Source organism: Triturus cristatus, chromosome 2_2, assembly GCF_964204655.1.
Source record: "Triturus cristatus chromosome 2_2, aTriCri1.1, whole genome shotgun sequence".
Classification (NCBI taxonomy): Eukaryota; Metazoa; Chordata; class Amphibia; order Caudata; family Salamandridae; genus Triturus; species Triturus cristatus.
This window is the reverse complement of record NC_140582.1, coordinates 409,719,249-409,744,048: the sequence shown is the minus strand read 5'-3', so window position 1 is coordinate 409,744,048 and position 24,800 is coordinate 409,719,249. Positions and strand designations below refer to the sequence as shown.

Genomic DNA, 24,800 nt, shown 5'->3' with positions numbered 1-24,800 from the left:
AAGGGTATTCTTTTTCTTTATTTCCCTAATCTCCAATAGATTATTTGGGGAACACTACTTTGGAAGGTATTGTGATTTTCAAACCGTTTCTAATGATTAAACCACACGTAGGATGCGCACAATGGATGCTTTAATTATTTAAGTGCTTTAATTATTTAATTGCACCGCGACCAACTCGGGGGCATTTCACAGATTTATTTTCACTATATTTTTACATGTATAACGACAATTACTTATTGTAATAATGTTCTAGTAGTAACTAAATGTGGATGACGTTTGACCTTTGCATGCTAAATGAGCATTACACTTTTGATTTGTTTTGTTTGGTCTTTTTGTAACACGGAGGAGACCTTGGTGGTAGTATTTGATGTATTGTAATATCGTATTCTGAATGAGAAATATTCTATTACTTCTAGCCCTGAGGAAGTCGTAGGGTGTACTACCCGCATGCGACGAAACGCGTTGGTGTAAGGGAATGGAAGAACTCTGAACGATTAAAGAATTGGAGAAGTCCAAGAAAGAAATTTATTTGTGCTTACTTTCATTACATGTATTTAATTTGCGTGTGCTTCAGAAAACTGTTAAAATTTGTAGCAATCATTGTTTTGGAAATTTTGGGTGGGTTTTGGGTGATTGCCCCTCATTCTTGAATGCACAGCAAGACTTAGTTATTTTATACATATTGTGTAATCTTTTATGAGCGCCTTAAAAGAACTCTTTTTTTCACCCAACTCCCGTAAACTAAGTAATTGTACCTGCTTGAATTTTCTGGTTGATAAAATCTTGTTTAATTGTTTCCACACCCATAAAATCTGGGTGGAGGAACATTGCACCTTATATGTATATCTACCTCGTGTAGAACAGATTTCCTCATGGGAATTCCAGTCAACATCGTTCCTAGCCAGGATCCATGTCTTTTTTGGGCACCTTGCAGGTTGGCTGATTAGGCATAGGTGCATGAGAAGCAATGAAAAACAAACTAGGCCTTTACCTGCAAATGCCTTTGGGATGCCATCAGTGGTTGAATTGGGCGGGATCTATGGGAAATCGCATTCGTAATCTCTTTTCATTTTTACAATAACAATGTTCATACTTTTTTTTAAAACACACAACCCCAATAAATACGACCTTCAGGCACCTCTGGATAAAAGGAAGGGTGGGGTGGTCTCCTGTTCTTTGAACAAACCTCGCTATGGTGCCTGCTACCTGAAACAAATGCAAGTGTAGAACTGGTTAATCAGCAAATCTAAAGGCTGCTTGGGAGTTAGTATATGGCTTTAATTGAGTCATTTGAGGCTTCCTGGTGACGAAAGTTTATATTTTTTTGAGAGGTAATGCAAGGATATTATCAGCTGCATTCTGGTGTGTGTCCTAATGGAAACCTATTAAAAAGATTTGCCCTCAGTACAGATTATTTGTGTATTACCAAAAATATATATTTAACACATGTGCTTTACATCTTTAATAAGTCAGGTCAGATTTAGTAACAGTTGGCGCTGGGTTTGTGTTACAAAAGAGATGCAAACTGGTGCAGATTTACTTTCCAGTGCAAAACTATATTAGAGCTGGAAAGTAGTCATAACGTAACACAAAGTGGTGCTAGCGCTCCTTGGCATCAAATTGGGGTACTATGGGTGATTTATGGGCATTCCCATCCAACCACCCGTGTTTTTAAGCAAAGCCCTGTCTATTAACATTGCAGTTGGGGGTTTGCATTGAAACGCAACGCCTTTGAGACTGGCTTTAACTTACCTGAAATGTTTTTATTCCTCCAAGGTTTTCCACTTTGAATGTGCGTTTCATAGTGCAACACACATATAAAGTGGGGAAAGTATTAAACCATATCTATGCAGAGTATTTTGTGATGGTACAGTACTATTCCTGTACAAACCCTAAGCTTGCTAGAACACAGACTCTCATACTATAGTGCAAGGGTGTGTGTTGATGTTTGTCAGACTAACGTGTGCAGGGAGAGAAGAGAACCTCGAGTATAGTGCTGTTTGCCATATCTTAGTAGAAATGTTGCTGTTCTGTCCGCTCCCTTTAATTTAGCACAGCAACTTTGGCTGCTGCACTGCATTGTGTGAAAAGTTAGTAAATCTCCCCCATAATCTTTACACATTTTGAGGCAGCCTTTCTTATAATGTGTGTAATACAAGCTTAACATAATGAATTGCTCTTTCAGTACCCTCAGTCGCAGGCTGGGACTTCTTAGCACTATGAGGGAGGGGTACTGCGAGGATGCTGTAGCCCTTTAGCCCAGTGCGCGAAACGTGCCTGTCCCTTGTAAATAGTCTGGGACAATATTTTTATTTTACGATATCATAACCACTTGACTGATTCTGATGTCAGAAACTCAGTAGAGGGGTAATTACTTTTGTGAAGCTGGAAAGGCATGACTTCTCTTTGCTCCCATGGCACTGTTTTATCCCAAAATCATGATCGGGAACCCTTTGGATTTTGCAATTTGATTTAAACTGTATAATGCACACTGTTGCATGGCTACCTGGCGCTGAAATGAAGGAATCCACAACCAACATTTTGAGGATCAGAAGATTTGGGTTTTAAAGTTTTCCAAAAGCAGAGTTTTTACTTATCAGTCTTAGCTGGTGAGGGAGTCTATTTCACTGCTTGGCTATGATCTCACAAGAAAGCCCTTCCTACCCATTTAGAGTGTTGAAACTGTGTCACAGTAGACGTAGAACCTCAAGAAGAGTGCAAGGTTCTGTTAGTAGAATAAAAGGTTGAAGTTTCTTACGACAAGATGAAGCAGATTGATAAATAGAACTATAACGCAGACCTAGTGCTTTAAACTGACTTTGCTTTTGCATTGGGAGCCCGTATAAAGCCCCACAGTGGATGGTGATAAGAGGGTGTTGCTTTAAGTCCAGAATTAGCTGAGCGGCTGTATTCTGAACATGTTGCACTTTGGCACTATATTGGATGGCAATCAGAGCAGCGGAGAGCTGCAATAGTTCAGGTGAGAAATGTTAATGACCTGGACTAAATCTTTCCTGCACAAGACCAGGAGAAGCAAGGGTTTTCTAAGAGTTCATGAAACCGAAAGCAAACTGATGCCAACTTATTAAGTTATAGTTGTGAATGACCGGTTCATGTCCAAAACGACCCCTAAATTAAATCTAGCATCTACTGCTTGCGGAGGAACCCCTAAGGTTGATTGCCACAAGGAATCGTTCAAGGAGGAGAATTACCAAATGTGGTGACATCAGATTTGCCCAATGTGATACATAAGGAATTGGTATCCATCCATTCATACATAAAGCAGCAGAACTCATACAGTCCTTAAATTGATTCTGAAGAGCCTTGCCATTACTATTGTGTCAAATAGTCCGTTCGGTATCATATGCACAAAAGCTAATACTGAGGAGACTGATCCTGATGGGCAATGGCAGGGGGTACACAGATATTAGCAAAAGGATTCAAGTCCATAACCTGTGACGCACCACATATAAAAGTCCAATTCGAAGGTCATTGAAGACATGGCTTACAAATAGTCCGTTAGAAAACAAGAAAGCCCATCCAGTACTAGATCTCTCACCCTAAGCACATATAAGCGATTAATCATTATGATGTAAGAGACCATGTCAAACATTCAAGCAAGCAGACCAGAGTGACCTGGGCTCCATCATCTAGGCACATCCGTGTATCATTCATTGCTGACACTAGTCTTGAGTCTATAGTGTAGGAGGACTGAAAACCTGATTGAGCTGGGTCAAGTATGCAGGTCAGCTATAGATTGACAAAGCTTTCCATCAATTTAGCTGGCAGAGGCAATATAAGATTTGACCAGCATGGTTGGAATGTCCTATGTTTTGTTTTAAGTAATGGTACAGTGAAACCTTTTTTCCAAGAGAGGGGTGCTTGGTATGTTGACATAGTATATGGCAAGCATAAGTTAATATCATGTTAAAGCATACCTGAAGGGGCAGTGCCTGCAAAAGTATGTTTTTGTTTAGAGAAAATACAACAAGAACACCAGTTAATATTTAGAATAAGAATGCCATTTTTAACATTACAATGCATAAGTTGGTCACCACCGGGTCATGAGATGGCTATGAGTGCTGAGCAGGGAAATGAAGGTGCCGCCAGACAGAGGTGACACTAATGGCCATTATTGCTCTAGAAGCGCATTGCCATTGAGGTACGGGTGGCCCTGTCCCTGAAGAAAGCTGTTGAGGCCCACGTGGGGATTAACCTGGATAGGTGCTGCTAGGCAAAAGGGCTAGATATGTGAAGGTGCATCCTGCATTGGGACTAGGGTTGAATGTGTGACCTGATAGGTTGGTCAGCCAAAACAGCAGATATTGGAGCCTGGTCTTGCTTCCACTCGTCAGTCAGATTCAGCCCAGCCGATCTCTTGTTTGATGACCACTTTGGTGAACACGCTCTTTCCTGGCGGTACTTGCTCGCTGTAGGAAAGGAGGATCTGCTTCAATGGTTACCCCCACTTTTTGCCTGGTGCTAAGCTGTATTTGACTAGTCTGACTGGGATCCTGCTAAACAGGACCCCAGTCTATCTGCTTTCTCCCCAAATTGGCTACTGGGGTACCTTTATAAGTCCCTAATATATGGTACCCATGTACCCAGGGCATAGGTACCCCAGAGGTCTCCCATGGGCTGAAGCATGTGTTATGCCACCCATGAGAGACCATTCAAAATGGAACTACAGGCCTGCCATTGCAGCCTGAATACGTTGGTGCTTGCACCACTTACTAAAGATACAGGTTTCTTATATATAGGGTCACTGCGCTTAAAACCTATAAGTCACCCCTCTAGCAATCCTGAAGGCAGGGTGCTTGGTTCTAAGTGAGAGGGTGCCCCTGCATGAGCAGGACACCCCTACAGCCTACGGAGTCCATTCTCCCTGGTCAGTGAAGCAGCCATATACTATATAGAGGGGCACCACGTAATTTGCGATGACCATCTCGCAACTGGCTGCAACAAATCCTGTCATGTTTGGTATCAAACATGTTGAAATCATACCCCCACATCGTAAACGGTGTGGGAGGTATGATTTGAAGTGCTGGAAGAGCCCTCCGTTAGGCTATCAGTGTTCCCGGTACCAGCCTTCTTGACCCGGACAGCACAAAATGGTTGCTGCCGACCAAAGACGCAATTCTGCCCTCCTGTTGCTGAGCCAAGCTCGATCAGGGAAAGGCAGAACAATCTGCATCCTGCCACAGGGAGTTGTGTGACCACCTCCCAGACAGGATGTGTATTGGAGTAGGGTGGGTGCGATTGCCAGCGCCACTCAGTCTGCATGAGGAGCACTTTTGGTGTCCCTGTGCATAGTCAAGTTAAAACCAGTCCTGGGAGCCTTTGGCTCCCGCTCTGGCACAAAACTGGACAAAGGACATGGGTAACCTCCCCTCCCCCTCCTGTTCAGACCCTCCCCTGGCAGGGTCCCCTAAATCTTCCCAATCCTTTCCCTAGGGTACATAAGGGCTTACCTGGGCGTAGGTCCCTAGATTAGTCGTGGGTTAAGATTCAGATCAGACACCACTTCTTCTTCTACCATCTGGGCACTCTGGACTTCGCTGGACTTTGTTTGTGCCTGACTTAGTCTCCCTTCCAGTCAGTTGCATCGTCTGTGCCTGTGCATCATACAGGAACCTTCCAAGGCCTGCGAAGCATCAAAGACACTTGAGGGAATCTCCCTTGAAGTGATGGAGTCACTCCCCTGCATTCGCAGGCACTGCAACTAAGTTGACTGGTCTGCTGATCCTGAGCTCCTCTGGACTCCATAGGGTCTGCAACACAGGTGGTGGTTTTCAACAGCTCCGAGGCCTGCCCTGCCCTCTCACCAAGTTGAGGGTTGCAATAACCGAACCCCTGTGCACTGCGTCAACTTGCAGTTGCGAAGGCTTGTTTGCTTCCTTCCAAGAAGATCTTCGGGCTCCAATCAGCCCCAACCTCGAGCACCTCCAGTGACCAGAATCTTCAGGCACACCGCATCGTGTGCCTTGTGGCCTGCATCTTTTGATGAGCTGCTTGAGGTCCTTTTGCGACTCCAGTGCCATCCGGCCTGTGGGTCTATTTTAGGGTCACACTTGTTTCTTTTAAGCTCCCCTGATTGCTCGGGCCTGCCCTTTCTCCCCCTGCTTGTGGTGAGTCCCCTGGACCTTGTTGATCCTGATGTTGCTCCTTCTTCACATCCTGCGTTGGTTGCATTTGCCAAGGCTTGTTAGTGCTCCCGCTGGACACGACCCCATAGCATTCGACATCCTTCTTGGAACAGCCGTGCACGCGCCTGGTACTCCTCGGCGTCGCCTTGTCCTCACAGCTGCAGAGTCAAGGTCATCATCACCCATCCTGCAACACCCGACAACGGAGGGCATTCGTCTTCCAAGTCTCCTGGTCACTCCTGAATTACATAGACACTGTCCCCTCTGCTTGCAGGTATCTCTCATCTAGAATCCAGCTTCGGATTCCACCGTCAACTTTCTCCTTCTGCCACAGCGGCACTTTCCTGAAGTCCTCCATTGGGTTCGGCGGTTTGCTGCACCACTTCCCATGTAAACACCCCCCTGGCTTCCCTGGTATAGGTAATGTGGGTAGTAGGGTATCCACTGTGTTTCTTTGCTAAAGTATTGTGTACATTGTGCGTATCTCTGTGTAGGCGATATTTGAACATAGTAGAGAGAGTATCATATAATAAATACATATTTCTATAAATACTTGGTGTGGTTCTCTTTCACTTAATCTGTACTATAAGATTTCATTCAGTTAAAACAAGCTGCTTTACGCTCCTTCTAGACTAAGCCTGAAGGCTGCTCTCCACAGCTTCCACTTAGAGAGCTTTCTAATGTTGTTTAAGACCGCTTAAATCATCATAAGGATTGTCTGGACTGTTGCAAGGTGCCCACTTACAAAAGTGGACATCATATACCAGGCCAGCTTCTCATACCAGCTTCCTCTAACCAAGCTATTGGCTCCTTCGGTGACACTGCCTGGTGTCTGGGCCTATCCCACTGCCTGGTGTCTGCACCCCTTCACTAGGTCTCTCCCATGGAGGCCAAATAGATACTTCCTCCCTTAATTTGTATTATTAGAAGTCCTTTTTACATTTAAATCAAAGCGGTTAACAGTTTTCTCTGTAAGGTGCTTTGAGAGCATTCAGTGCTATTAGGTCTTGCCTGATTCCCAAGATGGAGCACACATCACACAATTTTATTGTTGCAGGTGTAGTCTATTTAGGGTCTACAATCCCCCATGCCACCTCGACTGGGCAACCTCAACTTGGGCAGTATTTGACCCCTCTCTCAGCTACTTTGTGTTTGCTAGGAGTGACACCCTCCTCCTCCTCCGAGCGGCAGTTGACAGCATACCATCGTCACCACGCCACATTCTTCAGGCAATGCTCTTTGAAGCAGACAGCCCCTCCATGCCCAGTGCTCTGACTCTTATCACTTCTTAGGTGTGTACTTCTGTGGTTGTTGGACGGCTTAACACACATCTGCAGCTTTTCTACTGACAGTATCTGCTATTTTGGGTGCAGCATTGACACAGTTAATGGCAGAATTACATTGGAGAAACCAGAGGCGGGTAGGAGGCAAGGGGAGAATCACATCTGTTCAGATCACATCCTTGTCCATGCCTCCAAGAACCAATTTCTTCAAAATCTTCCTTTCCAACGTGATTGCTACTTTTAAGGTGCATGGCTAGCCGATTCCATTTAGTTTTCTCCTTGAAATTCTGATTAAATGGCCTGCTGCTCAGACTCTTGGGAGCATCCTGCCTCAGTGAAGTCACCTCCTCGAAGTTGTAACCACTCTTCATGCTGTTTCTCAAGACTTCCTCCATGCTTCAAGGAGTCCTGCCAAGGCCGAACTTCCGGGAGCTTGACGCGGTTCACTGATGCATGTTGTTATTTTTGACATCTGAACTATTTGGCAAACTGTCTAATTGGAACTAATATTCTGAAAGCCATGTTTTCATTTCCTGTCTCTTTGTGATATTTTGCACTTTGAGTGGGGGCCAGGCAACCAAGAGCAACTAATGACCACTTTTCAAGGTTTGTGTGGATTATGTTCATTTGTCTCCATGGCGAGGGCCCACATTACAAAGCTGTTTGTGCATGTAATTTTAGTTTTCATTCTCCACTACCCCTACCTTGGGAGTTTAAACCTAACTTCTGATTCACAGAAGCTAGTTTTACTGATTCACCCACAAATATTTTGTGTAAGTCAATCTACTTTCAGGAGACGACAGGACTGAGTGGACACTGGATGTTCCAGGGTAGTAGTACTGTGGGAGTTTGTTCAAACCCCTAAGCATACATTTTTGGTTATTCACACACGTTTTTTTTTTCTAATCCTTTCTGGCCCTGGAAAATATCAGAAGTGTTTTTCTGTCAGAAAGGCACGAATACAACCCTTCTGTCAAGTGAGAGTAAGTCACTTTCAACTAGAAATGCAAAGAGAATGCCCCAAACATGTTGACCGTGTTAGAAAATGCTTTTATACATAGGGAAAAGTATTTTCCTGCATAGTGGGGAAAATGTGCAGTTATGCACGTGAAGCATTTGCCATTGGGCACTATGTTTGATTACTTGAGAGTACAAATTTGCGTTAAAAAAAAATAAGTTACGAGGGAATTACAGGACTTCAGTAGTTATGGGTTTTACCAGTCTCTAAGTTCACACGAGGGTTTATTTCCCATAATTAAAGACGTGTAGTATAGTGGCAGAAGATATTTTCTGTGCAAAGCAGCCTAACCTGTCAAAACAAATCGCATTGCATAAGGTGAGATTTGATCACTTGCCTATAATGTGCAATTCGGGAATTTGACCTCTGTTAACATTTCGCCCAGACCTAATAATTACGTCTGTGAAAATGTCTGCAGATGCTCTTGGATCAGATTTTTCAAAAGCTTTGTTGCACGATACATGGTAGACACAGCTATCGCTAGTTACTAAACATATAGTCGTGAATTCAGAAAGTCTGCATGCATGCAACGCCATTAACCTCTTTGTGCAAATTACTAACTTTTTGAATCGAGCCCATTGAGATTTGTTTTTCGTGACTGACAAATCTCAATGCTAAGGCTGTTATAGTCTATAAATACGTAATATTTTAGGACAGTTTTTTTTCCTTATTTGTAATACTTGACAATGAATGTCTCATCTTCTCACAGATTGTATTGATGTAACTGATTTGACTTTTGCATTCTAAAAAGGAAATTTAATGATCATTGTCTGCGTTTGTCATTGTATATGTTGGAGAGTTTCAGACTAACCTAAATAGCAATCTGGCAATGCCCGAATGGCTGGTCTAACATGACAGCGTGTTGGCCGTTTTTCTGGCTGCTTGTGACCCTGGTTTATGGTACCGCAGGCCATTTTTATGTTTCACCTGAGAAAATGCATGTGCTGTTGGCAAAATATTTTGGTAAAAAAAGAAAAAAAAACTGGCTTGGAGCTCGCCCATTGTTTACCATTACTTACCTTCCACGTCACTTAAGTTTCATTGCTTCTTATTGGTCAGCTCATCATGCTTTCTCCTGGGGCTATATAATGTATTTGTCTGATGGGGTGGGAGCAAGGGTCTGTATTCATTTGCGTCGGCAACCCCCCCCCCCCCCCCCCCCCCCCCCGCCCGCCCCTTGCCGGTCCTGAGTTGGCTGGTAGTTTTGATTAAAAGAGGCATGGTTTTTGACCATCCAGTTAGTCAAGCTGATGTAGACACTGAACGCAGGCAGGCTTTGAGAATTTTTGCTTGCTATATCAAACTTAATGGTTTCCTCGTTCCTCGGCTACACAATGCCACTTGTGAGATGACGCAATACACCACAGAAACCGCACAGTAGCATTTCATGTCAGCTGTGCACCTGAATTGCTCCACTGTTTTAGAATATTGCATTATATTGAAATTTTGAGATCCTGCACATATCACTTTGCCTCTATACCTCAGTTCCTTTATTTCCTACAATTAGGAAAACCTAGACGCAGGGTACCAGTCACCAGTAGTAAGCGATATGTAAAAAGAAAGTAACAAATGACTAGAACACAAAAACAGTGACGAAAAGCATGCTGTATTTCAATAGAATGAATGGGGACTTTAAATAATGTTTGCACTGTGCTTTAAACAGTAGCCAGGAGCTTCCCATTCAGAGGCAGAATAATGAAAGTAGTCACTGCTAGCAAAAATGGCATCTCGATTGTCCTTTTACCCAGTAAAGTCGAAAACACTGTTAAGTAAAGTGATCTCCCTTTGAAACGGTTATTGAAAATAATGGCCCTTTTCACCAGCAGTACTGCATGCTAGAGGAGGTGGTCAATGAGGATTTTCAAGCGAAATGCAGCACGTTCTGTTACCTGCCATAGGGTCAAATTCAACAATTTTGTTTAGACGGTAACTAGAAAAATGCAGTTAGCTTTATTTTTCTCTTGAGGGTGTGTCTTTCAAAGTGAATAGAAAATCAGTAGAATTGCAAATCCTATGCTAAATGTAGATGAACCATTGAGGGTTTCCAAAATAAACCACTTTGGGATTAGAATGAAAGCATGCATAGACAATATAGTAACACTGTGTCCTCGTTGTCCTTCAGTGTCTTCTTCGGAGGAAGGAATCCAGGAGGAATTTCTGCAGGTACCACTAAGATTGAACCATTATTGATAAGTTTTACTTTGTTTCAAATCTTTGTATTGGTTTTGTAAATTCAGCTGTGGTCGTGTCAGAATGCATATGATCTTGAAATGTGTGGACATGCAAAATCAATGATCTCCAAGATATCAGACTTTGTAGCCCACTTAATATTACAAATAATGTATAGAGCAGTGTTTCCCAAACTCGGGGTCGTGATTTTGGCTCCCAAAAGTTCAAGTAATAAATAAAGATGCCTTTAAATTATTCATTTATCTTGTCGCATTTGCAGCGCTTCAAAGCCAGAGGTCAAATGTCAGGCTTGTCTGATGAAGAAATTGCTGCTTATGTTTTTTTGTTTTTTTAAACATTGGGGGTTGGTGTTTGCAAATTCCTCTCATTTTGCAGTCAGAGAAAGTAAAGTGGATTACGTGACAATCTAGGTGGGATACAGGGAGTTGAGTGAGGCTGTAGGAGGTTATTTTTTGTTATACACAACAAAATGTAAATACCTATAATTAAACTTTACACATTCAGCAGTTAAAATAGCAAGAATAAAGCACTTTTTTTGTAATTTGAAGTGTAATGAGAACAAAGATTTTAATAGGATCAGAACAATAGACTTTACCTGGTGATGAACAAAGGATAAATGTTTACTTAATCCCGATTTCCATACATTATTTGTATTCAGTATAGTTATACCAGTAAAACTGTATGACGTTACAAATTTAGTGCCCATTTCAATGGAAAATGTGCTAATTTAATTTCCATTAAAGGTAGGTAGGTCACAAAAATTTGTCGTTTTAAAAATTACATTGTGGTTGCAACAAGTTTGGAAAACACTGGTATAAAGAAACATGAATAACTGGTGACCCCTCCTCCCCAACCCTGTGAGGATGACAATATCGAGGAGGGAGAAAGGAAAGGCAAATGGGCTGAAACGAAAATGAAGAGGAATCGTGGGGAGCAGGTTATTCTCCAAGTGAAGAAACACAGGTTTATCGAAGATGCGGGTTATGAGTCGCTGAGAAAGAGTGTGCTGGCATAGAGCTCTCATTGTACTTGGGGGCAGTTTGACATACAGGGGGATACCACACAGTGAAATGTAGGAGCTGAAAAGGTGGGTGTAGGATGTGTTGTGGTCTGAAAAGGGAAGATGGGCAGAGCATGTGAGGCATCTCGCATATATTAGGATTAGTGTTGTGGCCCATATAGGTTACTCAGAGAGTTGTAGTGCGTGGTGTTGCTAGGGTGTGAAGCACTGATATTCCAGTCAGGACATATAGTCTACAAGAGGTTACCACGTGCGCAATAATTTCTTTTCTGTGTGCTCTAGCTTATGTGTGATTTGTTCCATTGGAAGTGCCTGTCATAATTTATGGAACCACAGTGCAGTGTGAGCAGCATGTTTTTTCTTGCACAAGATAGCTATAAGGTGCTTAGCTGTACCTGTCATTTGACAGATACGTTTCCAATCAGGCCCGTTATGCCACAAAGGTGCTAAACCGAAGATCATTGTGGCTGGGTCAGCTGGAAGTGGGTCTCTTATTGTTCCCTTAATGTAACCCAGAATCTCCTCCCAAAATGTCAGAATTACCGTACAGGGCAACCATACATGCAAAAACGTGCCCTCTTGTACTTCACAACACCAGCTTAAAGCGGATGTCGCGGGGATCATTTTACAAAGCTTCCCCAGGGTGAGGTACCATTGGTACATAACTCAAGAAGCTCTGTATGATTCTGTGTAAAATAGTAGCTATGTCCTGCCATAGGGATTAGTGTGAATGAGAGGGGCTATGTTAGAGTCCTGTATTTGCCGTTTGCCCAGCCTGGGAGGGCCTTAGGGTCTAAAGCTGGGTTCAGATCAGGATTTCTGGCCTTTGGTTGGGGATGGGAAGGTTCTGAAACCCCTTTTGATAGCAATATCATTCCATATTCCAATAGCCGTTTCAATCAGTGTGGCAGTGTTTGCACTCTTCATTTGAGCATTCTAAATCTCAAAGTGGGCAGCAGGCTACTGCTTGATCCATGTGAAACCAATTTTTCTCACTCTCTCAACACCCATTCTGAAAAATAACAGGTGTATGTTTTCCAGTAGTAATCTAAAAGATTTGGACAGGCTAATCCACCTTTATATCTAGGGAACATAAGAAGCTTGTTGGAAATGCAGGTCTTTTTAGTAATACCATATCTATGAACACATATGAGAAATTAGTTGAGAAATATCCGAAGTAGATCTGGGTGTTCAGAGGTACTGGAAGAGGTAAAAGAACGTGGGCAGAATGTTCATTTTAACAACGTTAATGCTTCCCATCCATGGTAAGTATAGTTGGCGCCATCTACTGAAATCCTCCACAACACCTTTACTGTATTCCATGCAGTTTGTCCTCGGCCAGTCCTCAAGCAGAGTAGTAATACTGAGAGCCTGATATAGGGTCAAGGAGTTGGACCATTGAAAATCGTATAAGGTTAAAAAATAGGATTTGTCTTTGTTAATCTTGAAGCCTGATGGTAGTTCACGTTCGCCAAGTGCAGCAGCTCGCGCTGGAAGGAATTTTGAGGGAGTAGTTCTCTATAAAAGGATGTCTTTTAGACCTAGATTAACTTATGCTGACAACCCTTGATTGGAATGCTCACAATCGTTTGTTTTCCACATTTAATAGTTAGAAAAGCTACCCCTGTCTCGTGCCTCTTGCAAGTTTAATTGGAGGAGTACGTTGCCCATTGCTCCTTATAACCGCAGTTGGTGTGGCATCGGCATCCATAATTTTGTTCATCATTCGGGGATAAGGTTGATTTTAGTTAGTACTGCCTCGAGCAAAGCCCAGCTAACCTGGTCAAATGCTTTTTCAGCATCCAAGGAGACAATCGGAGCTGGAATATTGCATTTATGCACTTTTTCAACCGGGTGAGTGAGGCTTCTAATGTTGCTGGCCCCTGTCTGTTGCAGATAAACCCAACCTGATAGAGGTCTATTAACCCTGGGAGGAGGGTCTCTGGTCACATTGCTAATATTTTTATGTACAGTTCAGCATCTGTGTTAAGGAGGGTGATCAAGTGGTTGGAAGCACTATTCAAGAGATTTTTCCAGGGCTTGGGATTAAGCGTAATTTTTCCTTCACACAGCATGGGTGTGATGCTTGCTGTAATAGAAAAGCAATTAAACAGAGAGAGCAAATGGTCTTGTGAGGAGGGAAGAAATAGTTGATAAAATTCTGGTTTGAGACCAGTTTCACGTAGCAGCCCTCTGAGATGCTTACAATAGAGGTTGGTTTCTGCCCAATGTGAGGCTTACACAGAATGGCAACAACAGATGTTTTAGCAGAGGGAAAGGCACAGTAGTGGAGAGAGTTTTTTGGGTGGCGCTTTCATTGATGGTCTTTTTCAAGGGGATGCATTTCTTGTAAAAAAAAAAAAAAAAAGATTATATCCGCATCCTGTTGAAAAAGATATTGCCATATCTCTTGTATCTTAGTAGGCGAGTTTAAGCCACTTAACAAAAGGAGTTTAAATGTGCGGGAAGCCATTGCTGTTATTGAGAGAGATTTTTATTAATTTTTTTTTATTTTATAAAGTTTTATATAGCGTGAACCAGATCCCGAGGGATATCGGAGCGCATTACACAAGGATGAAAGGGAGAATAAGACTCCAGTAATGATATCAAGTAAAAATACCAAACAGTTATGGTACACAGCGAGTAATAAAATTAACAGGTAAATAACAGGCTGCTACGGGGGGGGGGAGGGAGGGCACACCTTACAGCCGAGAGGAGCAGAGAGCAGAAACACAAGTTGGTAAAAAAAAGTTGTAGGGTCAATGCAACACATGTTGGTGCACTAGTTGAAGGATCAGTGGTTACGAGCAAACGCACATAGCCCGAATTAAGGTAAGAATTTGTTCATTAGGAATCTTTTGGCTTCAAGTTTGAAAGCAGTTATTGATGAGTTTCTGCGCAATTCAGGAGGAAGAGAGTTCCAGATCTTTGGGGCAGCCCCTGAGAAGGCTCGACGACAAGTTCTCTTTTTGTTCATGATACGTGGTTTCAGGAGGAAATTGTTAGCGCTTCTTGAGGCTCTCTCGCCACAGGATAATTCAAGCTTTTGTGCTAGGTACCTGGGGGTGTTGGCGTGCAGGGCTTTGTGCGCTAGAACGACAATCTTTAACTGAATTCGAGCTTCGTAGGGCAACCACTTAAGAGACTTTAGGACTGGGGAAATGTGCTCATTTCGTTTGGTACCAGTAACTAGTCTGGCCGCAACGTTCAGTGCTGACCTTAGTAGAGCCAGGGTGTATTTGGGAAAGCCACAGAGCGTAGCGCTGCCATAATCTAGCCTTGGCAAGATCAGTGCTTGGACCGCCTGTTTGAAGTCATTTTGAGGAAGGAAGGGCTTGATATTTCTAAGTGTCCTCAGCAAGTAATTGGCTCCCTTACATACGTTGCTTATATGATTTTTCATACTCAGGTGCTTGTCCAAGGTGATTACGAGAGATTTGACAGAGTCTATGATGAGAGGGGTGCAATTAAAAGCAGTGAGGTGAGTCAGCCAAAGGTCAGGCTTGAGGGGGTGGTTCGGAGGAGAGATGAGAAGGGATTCAGTTTTAGAGGTGTTGAGCAGGAGGTGGTTCTCAGTTAACCAATTTTGAGTAGACGTTAGGGTAGAGTTGAGTGAGATGATGTTATCCAGGGATGAGATTTTCAGGTAAAGTTGTGTGTCGTCCGCGTACATATCGAAGGGAATGTTATGTCATTTAGAGAACTAGCAAGAGGTTCCAGAAAAAGGTTGAAGAGGATAGGAGAGAGGGCGGACCCTTGGGGCACACCCATGAGTACTGGAGAGGCTGGGAGAGGGAGCGGTTTGCCTTAACTCTTTGTGTTCTGTGGTGGAGGAAGGAGGCAAACCATTGTAACTCTAGACCCGAGAATCCCATCCTGTTCTTCGGAGTGGAAAGGAGGTTGGCGTGATTAACCGTGCCGAATGAGGAGGAAAGATCAAGGAGGATCAGAAGGCAGGAGTAATTTTGGTCAAGCATTTTTAAGATGTCGTCCATAACGTGCGTGAGTGCCGATTCTGTGCTGTGCCCCTTCTGAAAGCCTCATTGATGCTGGTTAAGGAGTTGGAAATTCTCCATGTGAGAGCTGTAGTGTGTGAGTGGAGTAGCTGGTGGCAGTGCTTAATTTGAGCCTGTGATTACTGGTGCTTTGCAACGGCACTTAATTGGCAGCACTGGCACTTATGACAGTCTGCCACATGGTAGTCTGTTTGCCTTATTTAGAGTGAGCACAACAAAAGTTGTTTACTAAATCAATATACATAAAATATGACTAATACCTGCCGCCCTTGCTAACTTTATAGCATTAGGGTCCTGGAATAATATGAATTGATGCACTTGTAGAAGTGTGGTGGTTAGTAGCTGGTTTGGTACTGTTCTTTGTAGTGCTAGAAGAGGCGATGGGTGGTGTAGGCTTCAGTGGCCTCCTGATGAGGGCCCTGGCACTTAATTCTGTACACATTATGCACTGGGCCGTGGTGGTGACTTGGGTAGATGGGTCTGGGACCTGTAGAGTCCTTCCATGTTGGCCAGCGAAGCAGTTTCGGAATGGAAGGGCAGAAGAACTAGAAGCAAAAACACAAATAGGCCAACAAAGCTGAACCAAAATTCCTTAGACATCAAAAGTGGGGGTATTGTCACCATTCCCCACTAGAGGTGCGATCTCCAATAATGTGGAAAGGAAGGGTGTTGTAGTTTTGAAGTGTAGTTTTAAAAGTAGTAGAGGTCAATGTGAGAGTTAGTCAAAAGGTGAAAGAACTGATCAGTGCCTCAGCTTAACTCTCCAGTCTTGGTCAGTCTAAAGGGCCTACTTTGAGAAGTACAAATGGGTTGGTGTATGTCATCTGTGGGAAGTTCTTTATTATGAGTCGAGGGGGCTTGGGATTAAGATTAACATTTTATTCTCAGGTGGTAGGATGTAACGTCGACCTTGGCATTGTCTGTTTTCTTGTCTTTGACCTGGCACATTCTGATGTGCTGTCTCCCAGTCTGGACGGAGCTCAACAGGTGCCGGAGGCTGGACTTGCACAGCATCCTCGGCCTCTGTCTTGAGGGAGACCCTGTAGGGATTTCGCCTTTGTGAGTGAGCGAATATGACATTGTTTTCCAGACTATAGAAACATAATGCTGAAGGTATGATTCCATTCGTACTTAATGTTGCGTTCCTTATAAAAGTCTGTCATAAGTCTGAAGTCTCTATGCTGCCTTAGCATGGATGCAGATAAGTCCTGAAAGAGGCAAATAGTGTGCCCTCAGAAGATGAGATCTGATTTTCCCCTTGCGATGCTTATGATTTCTTCCTTGTCCTCAAAATAATGTACTTGCATGAGGATGTCTGGGGCCATGTCTGATCTGTTGAAACTGATAAGAACTCTATGGGCATGGTCAAGATGTGGTGCTGATAGATCTGGGTTTTCTCTAGTCACATGGAGAAGGTCTTTGGTAAAACTCGTAATGCCAGCTCCCTCCGCACCCCTGCGGCGTTTTTTCGAATCTTTAGTGTTTTGCTTTTCCAGTAGCTGCACCCTTTACCAAAGCTTATCTTGGTATTCGGATCTTGAATCCATGGTGCGTTATAGGTTGTCTAAACTAGGTCACTGACATCTTCTCAACTTTCTTGCAGGCAGGATTGAAGTCTGTTCAAAATGATCCAATCTCAGATAGAATTTGTCAGAAATCATCCATGTACTCCTGTGTGATGAGATCGCTACAAGCTCCTTGCGCTGGCGGATCGTCTTGCTTGCATGCCTCATCACCTGTTCAGTTCTACATATCTGTGACGGAACTCTTTTTGCTGTTTGCCCATGACCATGTTGCAATGGCAAGGATGAAGGGACTAGGGTGATGGATCACATCACTGGGAGGCTGGACTACATAGGAGGAATTGAGGCAGGATGCACTGAATATTGTTGTAATTGCCTTTTCTCCAGTACTCTGTCCACCTGTGGCGATCTGTGAGAGCTATATCCTCCCATAATTAATGAGTAGCACTTCCTGCCTTCACTAATGGTAACCCTTAGGTATATGTCGAGTAGTTCAGCTGGTCGATAGATATCCTTGCAGGGTACTAAGTGACCCTGTGCAGGTAGGATGCAGTTCGAGGCTCTAGTCCCCGGGAGGGAGGGGTAGGTATGGATAATACATAGGTCAGGCATTCTATATAGAGTATCATCGACGAGAATCACGTGTCAGAGAGCTCTGCACCGGTAGTTTGTGGCAGCCATGCCTAAAGTGAGGAACAGGGCTCTGTGTTTAGCACATGCATCTGCGCTTCCTAGTGTTCTGTGTCCTTCGAGATTGTGATGTGCAGTAGGGTGATGTGATAGGTTGGTTTTGATACCTTCATGCTCGGTAATAATCTTGAGGTCCTGCTGTTACCTCTGTGAAGCTCTGATGGTATTTTGTACTGTTGGGTCTTGATAGTATCTTTCTGGGAAGCTCTGGTAATATGTCTTGTCATTTGCCGTGACTGATAATGGTCATTTGAGCCTACTAAGTCGAATGAGTAGGCTCCAGGGTTCTGAGGTGCTGCTGCAGAGCCTTTTACTTGGCTGCCGTGATTGCCTGCAGCCCCAGTATGAGCCATGTCACACATGGGTGGGAGCAGCAGTTTGGTCTCGGTGACAGATTCAGGTAGACCTGGGCATCACTCACCTCTGGAAGGGTGTAGATGATTGGAGTGAGCTGCTGGCGCCGTGGAGGTTCTTGGCTGATAGTGGATTCAAAATGGTGACTACTTTATTTCCAGAAGCAGCTGGTGAGACTGTGTCCAGAGACCACTTCTAACCCCTAATGGGGCTCCTGTGGGGTGTTTTTGACTTCCTTCCGTGGTTTTAAAGAAAGCTTTAGACTCTAGGAAGGGGTACCTATTGGTTGGGCTGAGGTGGAGAGTTCTCTTTAGGTCTGCCTTCTACTCCATGATTAGCTTGTCCAGGCCCTCAACAAGTGTGCTTTATTAGCAACATCATGTGTTTTTTTTGTGCCATGTTATGCTGTTTTGGATTTCATATTTTACCAAAGCAATTGTGATTTTGCATTGATAATTTCTTCTGTAATAGTATTGGGGGAATAACACAACAATTATAGGATTGGCACTCTTTTATCTACATGATCATTTTTTATTTATTTTATTTTTATTTATTTGAGTTTCATATAGCGCTGGCTCGACCCGGCTGTATCAGAGCGCTTTACATTAGGAAACAGTGTGTTACAAATTACAGAGATAATTTTAGGGTGACCGTTTAGTATGCCACTTATAATTGGGTAGCATAAAAGGCGGGTATATGCTGTGGTTTTTCTTAATTCATTCGCACCATCCAAGATGAAAATGTTAAGATCTATTGGAGGGTTTCTAAATATTAGAGTTTCAAAATCCTTGAACATAAAAAAAAAGCCTACTAGTAAGAGATTTGCACTTGCATAGCTAATTTACATTTTGAATATTTTTTGCCACACTTGTACACAACCATATTGCATGCAACATCTTTTAAAGTAGGTAGGGTTCTGTAATGTAAATCTGCAGCATGAAATGATTGTGCATTGCCACAAATCTGAAGCTAAATAGCACATATATATTTTCTTTTAAAAGTGACTTAGTGCACCTGCATTCAAGAAGTAACCAAAAATGGCTTATGTAAGAGGACTGATCCAAACAAGCCAGTCGCTGAAGAGGCTGCCCCAAAACCCACTGTATAAGTATGTGTGCCTGCTGATCACTTGAGCTGTAGTAGACAACTGAAACTATTCAGTGACTCTCACAAAAAGAAATGGAAACTTCTCCTATCGGGCCACATTGCAAGCGGTCACCTCTTTAACATTTGAAAGGTATTGTTTCAGTTAGTTACTTAGTACTAAAGCACTCATAAAGTTTCTAATTTCTCCTCTGCTGAACACACAGACCCTCACTCCTGATGCTGAACCGTATATCTGACTCTAAGCTCCCAAACATGACTAACCAACGTAAAGGATGCCCGATTGAGGGGATGTCCAGCCCCACACACTCACTTCTGCTGTGCTGCTCTGCCTCCCCTGGCTCCTCTACCTTCTCTGCTCTCCTCAAGTTACTCCCCTGGACCACTTCTCCCAGCCCCGAGCAATGCTTGCTCACAGAAACCATTCAAAAGCACCATTAGAAAAGTGTCAACATTCACAATTTTGTTTTTGAAATAAAGAGCATTTTTTTTTATTTATTTCCTACAGATTAATAGCTCAACATTTTGTTTTTCGCTCTTTCTTGTAAATGTTTTGTGTGAGGTTGTCTTAATCCCACTCTTGCATCTTTCTGATTGCAAAAGTCGTTGGCATTTGTTACAGCTTTGCTGCAAATAAAAAGCATGCCTTGTTCTGTTATACATATTCTCATGTGGTATCTAAATTGCACTCCACATTTAGTGCATTACCTTGGTTAAGTGCTGGTCCTTTGCTTTGTAGGCTGCCTGTCGGGGTTCGAGGAGATCATGAAGCGAGGACGACTCCCTAGCAGCAGTGAGGACTCCGATGAGAATGGCAGTAAGTACACTTGTTGTGGTCTATATAGTACATATGTGAAACAGGTGTTGCATTTCACAGCACTTTATTTTTAATACTGAACGCACATTAGAGGATCCACTTGTCGTACTTATGGTCCTTTGTTCAAGATGCTGGTGTAACATTCTATATTTTACAGCATTTGGAAAGTCTGGAAATCAGAAAATAGTGTTCTGACTAATTCTGGGCGGTGAACTCCACTCCGCTCGTTGTGTTTGTAGAGTTTTCTGCACTCTACGTTACACGGAGCTCGGAGAGTTCTGAAAAACTCCGCTTCGCGTAGTAGAGCGGAGTGTTTTTGCTCGCTCGCGTTCGTCAATGTCAAGTTGGCGAGTGCGAGCAAGGAAAATCCTCCTCCCGGCGAGATATTTCCTCGTTCGCACTCGTCAACATCAAGTTGGCAAGTGCGAGTGTAGGAAGGTGGAATCTGACTAATGGTTGCCCCCAACTTTTTGCCTGGTATTTGAGTGGTTTTTGACTAGTCTGGCTGGGATCCTGCTATCCAGGACCCCAGCCTATCTGCTTTCTCCTTAAAACTGATGTGAGTACCCTAGGTACAAACCAATTGGATGCTGAGGATGCCCTGACAGTCCCTTGTAGATGGTACCCAGGGCATGGGTCCCTCAGTAGGCCTACCAGGGCTGCAGCACTTATTGTGCCACCCTGGGACAGCCATACAAACTGACACCTCCAGACCACTACTGTAGTCTGGATAGGGTGGTGCTAGCACCCCTTACAGGGATATAGGTACCCTATATCCCACCCCATTATAACACATATACTCTCATAGGTCACCCCTATAGCAGGCCTTGCTAATCCTACCAGGCAGGGTGCTGAGGTATGTGTGAGGGGGGACCCCTACCTGAGTAGGGCCCCTCTGCAACCTACGTAAAATCATTGCTGGGTTGTTTGTAGTGTAGCCATACCATATACTCTTAACCGCATTATAAGTTTATCGCGATAGTGCGATAACTTGAGATTGGCTACACAGAACTATATTGTGTTTGGTGTCAAACATGTAGGAATCATACCCCCAGTCCAGCCATGGGCATGAGGGCACGATTCCCCCCTGCTAGAGGGGCGATATGGCAAAAGCGGCAGAATTTAGACACCAATTTAAAAGTTCACCCGTAGTACAAAATGGCTACTACCCGCCACCTACACGACTCTGGCTGGCTGTTGCTGGGGAAAATCCCAGCCTCGCCAGCTGGACAATAGGGCTCCTGTGGCAGGGAGGTGCTAGCATCTCCCCAGACAGGATATGTGGATTGGAACTGGGTGGGTGCACCATATGTTGCCTTTCAGAGTTGCACGTAGGCAGCTACAGCGCCTACATTCTGCATACACCGCCTGGAACCGGTTCAGGGACATCCTGCCCATCGCCCAGGCGGGAAACACACAAAGGGGAGTGGGTGTAGCCACCCTTTCCCGCCTCAACTCTCATTGGTAGGCTCTGATCAGGACCCTCCCCTAATCTTGGGGATAAAGGTGAATACTGTGTCCCCAGAGCCTCAGATTAATCTTGGACTTCACAGACTTGACCTTCGACGAGCTGCTGCCCAGCTGACTGAAGAAATCTCCCTTGGGGTAAAGGAGTTACCCCCCTGCTTGGCAGGCACCTGAACCACTGCAAGTGACCCGGTTGGAACTTCGCTGCTCCTACGGCCTTCGTCGACTCCCAGCAACTTTGAGGTGGGTTTCCTAAGCATCCCAGAGGCCAGTGAGTGTGCACAGCAAGTCTGAGCACCGTGGACCGCGTGGGTGCCGAGATTCCCGATACCCCCAGGACACCGGCCACCTCTTGCATAGCACACGACCCTGACCAGTGGGGAAGTTGTGCTTTGGCCCATTTTTGAGCCAACCACCAAGCAGTAATTGTGCCAAAGATCAGCGCCCTAGCCCCCTCCGGTGGCCCGTGGGCTCCCTTTTACGCATTCCATTTTGCTGCCTTCCGCGGTCCCTTGTCTCTCGACTTGCGGGCCCTAGCGGAGGACAATATCGACATTTAAGAGTTCCCCTGGTTGCTCCAGGCCTGCTCTACAGTCTCTCCAAAGGAGACCTCTCACAGACCTCGTGGGTCTGCACCAGTAGCTGATTTGTTCATCTTGCGTGGGTTGCGGTTGCCAAGGATTAGTGGATCCAATCCGGACACTAACACCGCAGCGACCCTCATCCGACGTGGGACATTCGCCCTCCAGAAGCTGGCCTTCCTTGAAGCCTCCCGGAGCCCGTGGCTGCAGATCCAAGCTACACCTCTTTCCACTTGAAGCACCCGACATTGAAGGGCTCTTTCCTTCGAGCTCCCTGGTCACTGTGCCGTGACCCAGACTCTGTCCCCTCTGCTTTCAGGTTCCTCTCGACAAGATCTACAACTTCATTCTTCACGGCATCATCGACGCTTTTGGCTAGCAGCAGTTTTGTACATTTTCCCATTGAAAATCAGCCCGCGACCCGACATCAAAACGACCTATGCACCTGGCTTCCCTGGGGCAGGTAACAGTGGTACCTCGGTACTCTCGTGGTAGTGGGCTCCTCAAAGGCTTAACTCTAAGCCCTTAACTTTGAACTCCTGCTAGAAGTGTCTTTAATCTGTTTAAATCAAACCGCGACATTCTCCATAGGCTATAATAGAGATCCCGATAGCAGCTATTTCCACTGCACGCGCCTCCCGTGGGTCCCCTTCCTCATAACCTGGGGTGGATTCTTAAGGGGCCAGCGATCCTAAATGCCCTAGGCATTGTCTGTAGAATTGTTGTGGTTCTTATACCACTTTTTTAATATATGGTTTGGTCCCCCCCTGGGGCCCTGTGATTCCAGTGCTATTTATTGTATCTATCAATGCTTGTTTGAATTGTAACTTTGCCTCTAGCCTCATAAAGAGACTTGTGGGATTCTGTTTAGAATAAATACATATATTTTATATATATACCTGTGTGGGCTACTCTTTCATTTGGTCATTCAAGAGGTTATCTATGCTAAAACAATAAGCTTAACGCTCCTTCAAGACTTAGCCTGAAGGCTTCTCTCCACAGCTACCACTAGGATAGCTTTCTGTAAAGGTTGTCTTAAACCTATCATCAATAAGAGTCGAATTGGACTGGTGCAAGGTGTCCCCTATAACTAGGAGACAGCATATGCCAGGCCAACTTCTCACAGCGAGCGTGGAAAATCAACCTCTGCGAGATTTCTCAACCCGAGCAGTCAGATTTCTCATTGCGAGCGGTCGCGTATGCTCACAACGGCTCGCGTTGAGAAACCGTCCATTCGCATTGAGAAAGCTGCTGCTCGAGTAAAAATCTACATGCGCAGCAGAAAGTAAGCAGCACCCACTTGCGCTGTGCATGGTGCAGTTCACGATGATTGCACAGTGCAGACAAGCACCTGGCACTAAAAATCCCCTTGGACGGCGCTTATCTAACACACTCCGCTGCTCGGGGAGCTTCGCGTAGCGTGGCAGAGGTTTTTTTTTTTGCACATAGTGCGCGAACTCCGTGCAGGCTTTTTTCTGACAAGGGAACACATTTAGCCTCTCTAGTACCTGAGCCTGTGGGAAGAGTTGACAATTCAAGATGCAAAACCGTATCTGGCATGCCGTTCATTGACCATTAAGTAAGCATCTTGCTGTTTGTTAAGACATTGTGAGCAAACACCAATTTTATTTTACGATTTGACGTTGTGGCATTGAGGTTTTTTCATTTGTTTTAATGCTGAGCAAATTATATGAACTATTTGCTTACAGTGGAGGATTCACTTCAAATTGGCTTAGTCTATTAATGCACAGGCTTCATATAATTTGAAATGCAGTATTTTACGTCTTATTTTAGAGCATACTAAGACATGCAATAATATTGACATAAACGTTGTTGACATTGACTATTGTTATTTAATTCTTTGTTTAATACAATATACCTCCTTCTAGGTGCCTTCAACTTAGACTACTCGGAAATATTTTTTGATTTGGGGCAAATATTTAATTTGCTTTAACCAGTCATTGTTAATCGCAATATTTGGCAGGCATTCTATTTACCTTTCAAATGTAGGGTTCTCCCTTCTGCCTTTATTACACCCCGTTTCCACTTCTGACCCTCCAAAAGCACTGAAGAAGTCCGCCTTTATGTGTAGATGCAATCCAGACCTTCAGAAACATTGTGTCAAATTCTGCAGGAAACATTGCCAGAGTTGAGGAATCTCCATCTTTGCATGCATGACCCCATGTGCTGATATTTTTTCTTTTACCCCCAGCTCAGGTAATGTGCATTGTATAAATGCTGCAAGTCAGCCAGGTTGCTTAGTAGGGGACTATATTAAGGATGTGATTCCTTTGTTTTGAAGTGTCGATACTCGTCTCAAGGCAGTCTGATGCCTGTAAAATAGAATGTATTTTAAATATAGCCATAGAACACTGAAGTAGTTAAAAAAAAAAAAAAACCAAAGCAGGCTCTTTTATTTTCGAATCTGATTTTTAAAAGCAATAATGCCAGGTGAGTGTCACTGAGGCAAGAAAGGTTGTCACCCTAGGCGATTTATTACCCCACTGCTTTGCCTGGTTGCGGTGTTATTAGTCCGGCCTAGAGTGCTTTAGGGAAGTAGAAGTGCTGCAGACGTCTCAGTATTATACGT

General features: G+C 44.0%; 1 protein-coding gene across 6 annotated transcripts in view; it reads left to right on the top strand.

The window, feature by feature from the left end:
- JADE1 (jade family PHD finger 1) overlaps positions 1 to 24,800 on the top strand; it is a 202,949-nt gene that overhangs the window by 69,941 nt on the left and 108,208 nt on the right. For 5 of the 6 annotated variants that reach the window (XM_085641495.1, XM_085641496.1, XM_085641493.1 and 2 more), the window contains one exon: positions 20,085 to 20,162. In XM_085641495.1, the coding sequence (XP_085497621.1) occupies positions 20,111 to 20,162 (52 nt within the window). In that variant the 5' untranslated portion in view covers positions 20,085 to 20,110. Of the gene's footprint in view, positions 1 to 10,574; positions 10,611 to 20,084; positions 20,163 to 24,800 lie in introns of those variants that run through there. The other variant, XM_085641497.1, reaches the window with a different exon arrangement.